The 11,294-nt window shown below is 41.8% G+C and overlaps 1 protein-coding gene across 4 annotated transcripts in view; it reads left to right on the top strand.

Moving 5' to 3' along the window:
• The first annotated feature begins 4,629 nt into the window (after positions 1-4,629).
• slain1a (SLAIN motif family, member 1a) overlaps positions 4,630-11,294 on the top strand; it is a 112,896-nt gene continuing 106,231 nt past the window's right edge. For all 4 annotated transcript variants that reach the window (XM_028799585.2, XM_028799584.2, XM_028799583.2 and 1 more), the window contains exon 1: positions 4,630-5,304. In XM_028799585.2, coding sequence (XP_028655418.1) covers positions 4,859-5,304 — 446 coding nt within the window. In that variant the 5' untranslated portion in view covers positions 4,630-4,858. The remainder of the gene's footprint in view (positions 5,305-11,294) is intronic.

Here is an 11,294-nt window from a genome sequence, read left to right as displayed (position 1 = left end):
AGACATTATTTTTTTATTTTACCATTATTATTTTCATATTATCACATTGTCTTTTTATTTTTCTCAGGTGCCTCCATTTTGTGTAAGTTTCGATCATCTGTTGCTAACAGCACACTGCCCAGAAATCACAGTTTGTGATACCTTTGGACAATTGACCTGTCCAGGGCTGTTTCCTCTCCTGTAACCAGCTGTGCCTGGAGAACCTGGCCCCCTCAAACCTGAATTGAATTAAGAGGGTCTGAAAATTTTATGTTATAAAACGTTTTTGCTTTGCTTACACAATTCTTTCATAGTTTATGGCATTCATCTAATATTTATTGTTGGAAGGTCTATCTAAATGTACACTTTTCAAATTGTAGACTCTAACTGCACTCAGATTCATATGGGTTTATTATGTGGCTCTTCTCTGACTGGATCCAGCTCATTACATCATCTTATTCCATTACAGATCATCGTTCACAGAAGAAAACCAAATTCCAACATAGCACACATAGAGGATTGGCGTTCCATGGCACTTGTTATGTTGCTAACCTGTATGCAGTTAAATTGCAATTTGTACAATTTGAATGCTGCATACATATGTAACAGGCAAATAATTTACCAGTCACTACAGTATTTACAATAAATCCGATTGCAGGTGGCAATTTCATTCCTTCAAGGATTGTTCCGCTGATGTGCACATGCCCAGTGTAGATAAACATCTATGTCACATGCATTTTCAGTTGTTTTAGTGTGATACATTTGTAAACGATGTGGAAATGCTAGTCTGGACGGAGATCGCTTTTGTTTAAAAACACCATTTGTAAATGAAAATGTAGTAGTGTGGACATAATCATGGAGATGAACTATCGTATGTCACTCCATTTAGGGAATGGGCACTAAATAATCTGAGAGACTGGTCCTTTAAAAGTCCTGAAGAGATACCAGGAGTATGTAGAATAACTTCTAGGTCTGTGCATCCTGTAAAGGTTACAGGCTAAATAGAAAATCACAATACTGAAACTGAAACAGGTCATAGAATTAGCTTAAATAAATGCGGTTTCTTAAATGTGCAGTTATACCTTGGTTATCAAGAATATCAATAATATGTTGAAAAGTAGTTAGAGATGTATACCTTCTTTAAAATGTTATCATTTTATTCTTTCCCTCATTACATGATTACATTGGTGATATTTTATTATAAGACCAAATAAACAATGTATTTTAAATATTATAGATCTATAAGTCTTGCTAGTTGTGCCTGTGCCTTCAGGTTTCCACATATCATGGTGTGCATCTACCCAGGTGGGCATTTACAGAACATCCTAATGCACAACTTGTTTTCTGGCTCACAGCATCCACGATTTCTTTTGCTGGCTTGACTGTTCTTGTGCATCTTTATCTTTACATGTAAGAAATAAATGATGCATAACTTTAATGCAATATTCTGCTTCCTACAGTGCTGACCCTAAAGGCAGCTCTTCTATTAACTTGCATTCTTGTAGATTTTTAATTTTATTGAATTCAAATATACGGTGGCGCAGTGGTAGCGCTGCTGCCTCGCAGTTAGTAGACCCGGGGTCCTCCCTGCGTGGAGTTTGCATGTTGTCTGCGTGGGTTTCCTCTGGGCGCTCCGGTTTCCTCCCACAGTCCAAAGACGTACAGGTTAGGTGGATTGGTGATTCTAAATTGTGATTGGTGTGTGTCCTGTGGTGGGTTGGCACCCTGCTTGGGATTGGTTCCTGTGTTGGCTGGGATTGGCTCCAGCAGACCCCTGTGTTCAGATTCAGCGGGTTGGAAAATGAATGGATGGATGAATTCAAATATTTTTTGCTTAATTAATTTTATGCATGAATGGCATGTGAACAGTACAGGTGGTGCAGTAGTACAGTGGTTACACTAATGGGACTTGGGCTTGTGAGACGTTTGCCTGTTCTGCATGTGTCCAGATAGGTTTTCTCTGAGAATTGTGGTTCCACCCCACTTATTAATTAAATATGTGGCTGTTATAGTTGACCGCAAATTCTACTGACTGTGTTTGAGCATCTGTGAGGGTGAAGCCCTGTACCAGCATTTTCATGGATAACCTCATGCTCACTGTAATCTTGTAAATGAAAACAGCAGGTTTAAAAAAATGGATGAACAGGTTTTCTACAAAAACTAAAGATATGCTTGTTTGTCAGTTCTATATTGGCCCAGTGTTTGAATGTACTGAAGAACTGATATTAAAAAACAAATCCCTTAGGCTTCTACACACAGAAGCATCCCTATGCATGTGAATACCCATCACTGTGCTCCATGCTAAATAGTGTTTTAGAGCATAATGTAGAAGATTACTGTTGTACTTGATGTTCAGATCCAAATGATTAACTTTTATCCCTCCATCTGTAACTGAAAGTATTTTGGTATGGAGTGCACCATCAAAGTATCTGCATAATATCAAGACAGGCTGGACAGCTGGAGTTTTTCCTTAATTTCACTTTAGAATACAGAACAGCTAGGCTGCCACAGTGTCTTTACAGCTTCGGGGACAAAGTATTGCTCTCTGTGAGGTGCTCAAAGGTTTATTAGGAATGAATATGAATGTGGATGTGGAAATGTTTGGTGTTGGACTGGCATTCCATAAAGCGCCACTTCCCACTTTGTGCTCAGTGCTACAAAAACTGGCCCCACTTCTCCAACTTACATTTATTAGTTAAGACCAAAGCATGCATAATGCATGCTGATTCTAGAGTTATCCATCCATCCATCCATTCTCTAACCCACTGAATCCGAACACAGGGTCACGGGGGTCTGCTGGAGCCAATCCCAGCCAACACAGGGCACAAGGCAGGAAACAATCCTGGGCAGGGTGCCAACCCACCGCAGGACACACACAAACACACCCACACACCAAGCACACACTAGGGCCAATTTAGAATCGCCAATCCACCTAACCTGCATGTCTTTGGACTGTGGGAGGAAACCGGAGCGCCCGGAGGAAACCCACACAGACACGGGAAGAACATGCAAACTCCATGCAGGGAGGACCTGGGAAGCGAACCCGGGTCTCCTAACTGCGAGGCAGCAGCACTACCACTGCGCCACCCTTTATCCTTAGCATCCTTCTCCCAATATACCCAGCATCTCTCCTCTGCACATGTCCACAACAACACAATCTCGCATCTCTAACTTTGTCTCCCAACCGTCCAACTTGAGCTGACCCTCTAATGTACTCAATTCTAATCCTATCCATCCTCGTCACACCCAGTGCAAATCTTAGCATCTTTACCTCTACCTCTACCACCTCCAGCTCTGTCTCCTGCTTTCTGGTCAGTGCCACCGTCTCCAACCCATATAACATAGCTGGTCTCACTATTGTCCTGTCTGTCACAAATTACTCCTGACAATCTTCTCCACCCATTCCACCCTGCCTGCTCTCTCTTTTTCACCTCTCTTCCACAATCCCCATTACTCTGTACTATTGATCCCAAGTATTTAAACTCATCCACCTTCGCCAACTCTACTCCTTGCATCCTCACCATTCCACTGACCTCCCTCTCATTTACACACATGTATTCTGTCTTGTTCCTACTGACCTTCATTCCTCTCCTCTCTAGAGCATATCTCCACTTATTATTATATTATTATAGGGTCTCCTCAACCTACTCCCTACTATCGCTACACACCACAATGTCCTCAGCAAACATCATAGTCCATGGGGTCTCTTGTCTAATCTCATCTGTCAACCTGTCCATCACTATTGCAAATAAGAACGGGCTCAGACCTGATCCCTGATGTAATCCCACCTCCACCTTGAATGCATTCGCCACTCCTACCGCAGACCTCACCACGGTCACACTTCCCTCATACATATCCTGTACAACTCTTACATACTTCTCTACCACTCCCGACTTCCTCATACAATACCACAACTTCTCTTAAAGCGCCCTGTCATATGCTTGTTCTGGGTCCACAAAGACGCAATGCAACTCCTTCTGGCCTTCTCTATACTTCTCCATCAATACCCTCAGAGCAAACATTGAATCTGTGGTAAATACATAAAATGCATTATTATTATTATTATTATTGCAAAGAATTACCCAAGGTAGGGGGTGTGGACCTCCTTCTGTCTTCTGTCTCAGAGGCATCTTATGTTGAACATTTTCTAAGCCACGCTATCGTTTAATTTTGGGATTATCTAAATACTTCCCAGTAAACTATGCCCTGAATAAAAACTTTGTGCCCTGCCATGGACTGGCTCCCAATCCATGCGCATGGGGCAATGTCAGGATAAAGTCCACTCTCTCAATTAATTGGATTAAGCACATTTGAAAAATGAATCGATAGACGAACCCTTTCTTTTGAATATTAAGTGAACTTTTCCAGAAATGTATTGGACATTGGTGATGTTGCTGTTATGGTGTAACTGATGCAGTAAATTCAAGGAATCCTGCCAGCTGCGTAACCGTCTTGGCGCTTTAAATAGTAATGCAGCAAGATGTGGCTCACCGATGTAGGTCAGAACAAAATACGAGCAAATGACTGAAATTGTGTACCGCATTAGTTTCAAGAGCAACCGACTCAGACGGCCTACGAGTTGAGTGAAGGATCGCGCCTTGATGTGCGGCCGCACCCCGCAAGTTTTTAACACTCCCATGTGCACCTGAGCCTCATTCCTCTTGGCTCGACACTCGGCTTTCTCCTGTCATTTGCATTGTGGGTGGAGAAGGGGGCTGGCGCAGCATCTCGGCGCAACAGTGCCAGCCGGAGCCTGTGTAGAAGAGAGACAGAGCGCAATGCGTGAATCTCGGCCAAGAATTGGGAGACACTGGAATCATCGTTTCGGCCACCATATTTTGTCATATTAGTAAACTTATTTTTTTCGTATGATTCCGAAATGGAAGCTACGTTGCTAAAGCCGCAAATGATGGGGGACGTCAGTTGCAACAATGGTGCAGTGAATGCGGAGCTGGAGGTGAAAAAGCTGCAGGAGTTGGTCAGGAAACTGGAGAAGCAGAATGAGCAACTGAGACACCGGGCCAACGCCGTCAGCAGCTGCACGGTGAGCCCGCATATGCTGCAGCCTTCGCCGGCCTGCTTGCTCGGCAGCCCGGGTGGCGGGGGAGTCGTGAGCCCCGTTTTCACGGCGAGTTACTGCATTCCCAGCCCCGTACCGGCTCTGCTTTGCCCGACGGCTATTGCATCCTATTGCCCTTCCGAGGAGCAGTTTCTCTTCTTCAGTCCGCATCTTGCACCTGAATGCAGCGGCTCCAGCGAGCCCACTCTTCTGGACGAAGTGGAAATATTAGACCTAAGTGACGGCGAGGAGGACGAGCAAACCTGGTAACGTGGCTTTTCTTATTTACGCCGTTATGGTTCGTTTTAATAATTTCTTCAAAATGTGCCAGCAGGATCTCATTGATCGGCTTCTTTGGATGCCACTGACTATTTTGTTTGCCTGTAAGGAGATGCGGGCATCACAATCCTGTTTTGAATCCTCGCCGCTTGTGCGGGGTGGCAATCGCGATAGCTTGGGTTTTGTTGTGGATGCTTACTTGCGAACCTGTCGTTTACATCCTCGAGTCATGTGTCTGTCTTTGACGCTTCCAAAGATAAGCCGTGTCAGGAACCCAAAATTGGAAAAGTGGGCATGTAAACTTATTACCAATTATGCTAAGAACCGTTTTTGATATGGGATCGTTAAAAAATTAGGAAAAACGGTGCGTCTGTTGAAGCGGAAAAAAAAAACGAGCCTGAAAGTCCTGACACGAATTTGGAGCAATTCCAAAAAAAAAAACGCTTTGTCTGGCGGACTAATTTGCACAAGCTTATTCGCTATTGGGGAATTGAGTCGGTGGGATCAAACGGATTATTGTTTTAAGGCTTCCCTCTTTACAATAGTAACATGAGCAGCAGCACAGACCTGGCCACCAAGTGGCGATCGGCAGTTTTTCCGACCCTCATTAAGTTTTCGTGCAGTCTATCAAAGTAAAAACTGCACGTTTTGCATTGAGAGTTGCTTTCAAATTGAAATTTGAATCTTATCTATGAACAACGCTGCAGAAAATTGATCTGGCAAATAACTGAACAAAATGCTGATCATGAGTGTGGCTTGTCTCTCTCTCGTGAAGGGAAGAGGGGTTGTTGTAAATTAGATCCAACAACGTGCGGAGATGATATTTTTTTTTGGGTCGGGGGTTGGGTAGACTCCATATAGTAACGTAAAAATAGTGATCACCCTTCAGTACTGTTCCGGCCCGTAGGTCGGATGTACCACTCACTCACTGATCGACCCAGTTTTCAGCACTCTTGCTTCTATTTTCAGACACAATCGATCAGGATCCTCTCCCGCGGTGAAGACAGAAATGCAAGTGAGCAGGGTTGAGTAAAACTGCCAGTCGGTCCAAGAGAGGACTCTGCGCCTTGTGGTTACCAAAAGTTGACCCAAAGACTAAATTTATAAACTGACTTCATTGTTCCCGCTACACAGTGCCTTGATGTGAAAGGTGACTCTGTTGAAAGGATTTGTAGTGAGTTATATAATTAGGTTTTAATTAACATTTTCGCCAGTAGCTATTAGAAAAGCAGCTTAGCATTAAGAGATTTAGCAGGGAATGCACCCAAATGCAGAGCCTGTCTGACCTCATTAGCTTTTTTTTTAATGTAAATATCACTTTTCTGTACCTGGGATATCTCCATTCCAGGCCCAATAATTAATGTTTTCAAGATTAAGGCATTTTCTGTTCTACTTTCCTTTCAAACTTATACTGAATGTACTGATAGCAGTATGTTACTCTTAGTCAGGGCTGGACTGGGAAGCTTATTCAGGCCGGGAATCCCAAGTGTAACCCAGGCCACACAGTATACATCAGTTTTCTTGTACAGTCACAGACTCAAAAAACCAACAAACACTATTTTGTCTTGGAATTTTTTATGAATGAGGAGACGGCAGATTCAGCTTTTACACATGCATTTCACTCTTAAATATTATTCTCAAGACAACCTTTGATGAAGTGTGGAACAAGACTTCATAAATGTAAACACTTCATAAATAAATAAACCATGTAGTTCAATCATATCAAAACAAATGTGCAAAAAGCATTGAACCACAAAAAGTAGTTGTCAGTGGAATCCACAGTGCATAGATTATGTTTGCAATTTCAACTGTGAGTCTGGAATCTACACCGCCACTGTCAGTGTCTGGATGGTAATGCTAAATACTCTTCCACAAAGTTTGAAGTGTTGTGTAATAAAGACCACTTTGAATTTCTTCAATAGGCAAAAGACTCAAAAAATCTCTCGGTGCCACAGAATTCTGTCAAGCATTTTTTTAAGAATGCACTTAGTAAACAAAAAAACTATTAAACATTTCATGTAGCCTATTCAGTCACTCTCTCATCATACCGCTAAGGTTTAACTGCCAGAGTGCGAGAGACTTTCTTTAAAATATTAAAGTAAAGTAAAAACAAGACACGTCCATTAACAAACTTATCATGAAATAAAGAACAGCAGGTACATTTAAAAACACAAATCATCTCGCATATGTGTTTCATTAATAAAAAAAATAAAACATTTTGTGTAGCCAATTCAGTCACTGTAAAGGGAAAAAGGAAAAAAAATGTTAAAAATGAGACCATATGCTACACTTCATTAAATATTTGAAACAAAAATAAAACAAAATAAATACACAGTAACAAATACCAAAACCCATACAACATCCAAATATAATTCAGTTTACTCATATATATATATACTAGTCATTAAGCCCGTTACAATAACGGGCGCTAGAACAGTAGTGCATAAACATTAGTAGGAACAGTCTATATTAAATGGCAAAGGACTTTGACCTCATTCTGTTTGTTGGTCGTATTTTTCTTTGTCTTTCAGCCTTTCTTTTGTTGATGTTTACTTGCTGAGCTGACCGTTCTTCGTGGGCTGCCGCCGTGTATTGTGTGTCTTTAATTTTCTTTGACAGTAATACTGTCTTGTGCGTCCGCTGGCATGTACGTCCGTAATATACCTTTAATTTTCTCTGGCGGTAATACAGGCGTGCGCGTCGGTAATATGCCTTTAATTTTCTTTGTCAGTAATACTGGCTTGTATGTGGCTGTAATATGTGTCACTGTATTGTGTACCTTTCATTTCCTCTCGCAGTAATACTGGTTTGTATTTCCGTAAAACGCCTGTAACTTCCTCTAACAGTAATATCGCGCATTGCACCGTGCCCCGCGCATGCGCACTTCACCAGAAGACACACACACACGGACACCTGGACGCACACTGGGATTTTATTAAAGAGGATATATAAAATCCTAAGTCTAAAAGTGCAACAATTTTATGTGACATTTTCATGTCACATTTTTTGTCATGCTTTAAATTGGGCTTATTTTAAAACCTACATATACGAGGGGGGACCCAAAAATAACCGGAATTTTGTTGTTGTTAGGTTGGTACTTGTAGTACGTGGTTGGGCCGCTAGTTACACTCCTCACAAGTCAGTCTGCCAAGTGCCATCAGTCTGGAAGGTTGTGCTTGTGTTCAGTGAATTTTTTTGTAAAAGTAGGTTGCGCAACAGTGTGAGAAGGAAACGCCCTGATTTGTGGGAGTCGGGCGATTGGTTCTTTCATCATGACAACGCTCCATCTCACACTGCTCTCAGCATTCGCCAATTTTTGGCAAGAAACGGTATGACAACCCTGAACCACCCACCCTACTCATCGGATTTAGCTCCATGTGATTTCTTTTTGTTCCCACGGATGAAAAAAGACTTGAAAGGAAGGCGTTTTGCTGATGTCGAAGAGGTAAAACAAGAAACAACCAGAGCATTAATGGGCATTACTTCAGACGAATTTAAAAAATGTTTTGAACAATGGAACAAATGGTTAGATAAGTGTATTTCCACCAATGGAGAGTACTTTGAAGGAGACTAATTGTAGTTTGTACAGAAAATTAAATTAAACACGTTTTAAAAATATTTCCGGTTATTTTTGGGTCCCCCTCGTATATGTTTGGTATCATTCTTTTCAGAATTTATCGAACTTTAATGTGATGTTGTTAGATTTTCAGATCCTTATTAAGTTTTTAATTTATAAACTAAAAAATATCAAAAACTCATGTCCCGCAAGTTGAGATTTAGTACCAAGAGATTTAACCACACCCGGGGCCAGACATAAAAGACAAAGAGTAGGACAGTTGCTGTATAGGCTTTCAAATATTCAAAGTGCCATGCGAGATGCTAGCAGCTGATCGAGCAAAGAGGAGGTAAAAAAAAAAAAAAAAAACCTGTATTTGTCTCCCATTGTATCACCGTTTAAGAGGGGGTTTCAGAGGAGCGACCGCGTCTCCTTGGGGTGCGCTCAGCCCCCCTCTTCACAACACGAGCGGCAGAGACGCGAAGTGGCTGGCGCGTAGCACAGGCCGGGGTGGTTGGCGAGCGAAGCGAGCAGGGGGCAAACCCCCTCGTGTATATTATAAACTTTTAAACAATCTTCATATATAACTTTAATCACAAAAGCACCAGACATGCACACCTCTCATCATTGCGGTCCTGTTTAACTGTCAGAGCGCTTGATGCACGCAAAATCAAAACTTGACTTGAAGAAAAACAAGCAACCATCCAACCAGAGACCAGAAAAGAAACCCTCCAACGTTAAACTAAAATGATTTATGCCCAGTATAGAGCAATAATGCCTGCTCGTTTTCCAGTATAATAACATTATATAATTTCACAATTAGTTTATTTCACTGGTTGTTCTGAATGCCAGGTCAGGCAGCAGGTCACCAGGTAAGCTCCCTCTGATTGTTAAACGTCAGTCCAGCTCTGTTCTCAGTTGATGGACCCCATATGAACATATCCAATAAGAATGTCTTGAAAACTGCTTCAGCCTCCCAGAATGTTAAGAAGAAACGTGGGCAGCCGGAGATTCTCACTGTGTTTTGTTTTTAAATCACACTGCTTGAATCATTTTAGAGTTTTGATCATACAGTAATCCCTCCTCCATCGCGGGGGTTGCGTTCCAGAGCCACCCGCGAAATAAGAAAATCCGCAAAGTAGAAACCATATGTTTATATGGTTATTTTTATATTGTCATGCTTGGGTCACAGATTTGCGCAGAAACACAGGAGGTTGTAGAGAGACAGGAACGTTATTCAAACACTGCAAACAAACATTTGTCTCTTTTTCAAAAGTTTAAACTGTGCTCCATGACAAGACAGAGATGACAGTTCAGTCTCACAATTAAAAGAATGCAAACATATCTTCCTCTTCAAAGGAGCAAACAATTCAATAGGGCTGTTTGGCTTGTAAGTATGCGAAGCACCGCGGCACAAAGCTGTTGAAGGCGGCAGCTCACACCCCCTCCGTCAGGAGCAGAGAGAGACAGATAAAAAAATCAATACGTGCCCTTTGAGCTTTTAAGTATGCGAAGCAACGTGCAGCATACTTAAAAGCTGCACACAGAAGGTAGCAACGTGAAGATAATCTGTCAGCATTTTTAGACGAGCGTCCGTATCGTCTAGGTGTGCGAACAGCCCCCCTGCTCACACCCCCTACGTCAGGATCACAGATAGTCAGCGCAAGAGAGAGAGAGAGAAAAGTAAGCTGGGTAGCTTCTCAGCCATCTGCCAATAGCGCCCCTTGTATGAAATCAACTGGGCAAACCAACTGAGGAAGCATGTACCAGAAATTAAAAGACCCATTGTCCGCAGAAACCCGCGAAGCAGCGAAAAATCCACGATATATATTTAAATATGCTTACATATAAAATCCGCGATGGAGTGAAGCCGCGAAAGGCGAAGCGCGATATAGCGAGGGATTACTGTATATCACTTTTGGTCTTCGTTATTTTGTGGAGTGCAAATTGAGTGTTCAGTCTTATTTTCTTAAGCACTGTTGACTGCAAGCATGACCATAAGGCACTTTACAGAGCAGACCTGGTAACAATAGGTTCAAATTGACAAATGGATTGGCAGATTAAAATCAGAGCTGCAGTACATGTAGAAGCAAGAATGAAGTATTGATAGACACACAAATAGTTTGGAAAAGACCTAATATCAATAAGGAGTAATGTATGGTTAAAGAAGAAAAATCTGTTAAAACAAGCAATTCACATGTACAGTTGATGCCATTTCAGTGAGTTACAGCTGGTGGAGCAACATAACACATAGAGCATCAGAAAGAGTGTTAGGATGTAGAGTACATAGAAGTAAATACACATTGAATATTGCAGTAAGGCCTGAGGACAGGAAAATACCAGAATCAGTGTAAGGTTCTCGCTATCATCAAGATAAGCAACGAAAAGCTTGTAGTGTGTAATTGTATGTATAGTGTTGCA

This window comes from Erpetoichthys calabaricus, chromosome 4 (assembly GCF_900747795.2).
Source record: "Erpetoichthys calabaricus chromosome 4, fErpCal1.3, whole genome shotgun sequence".
In the NCBI taxonomy this organism is placed as follows: Eukaryota; Metazoa; Chordata; class Cladistia; order Polypteriformes; family Polypteridae; genus Erpetoichthys; species Erpetoichthys calabaricus.
This window is presented reverse-complemented; position numbering and strand designations above follow the sequence as displayed.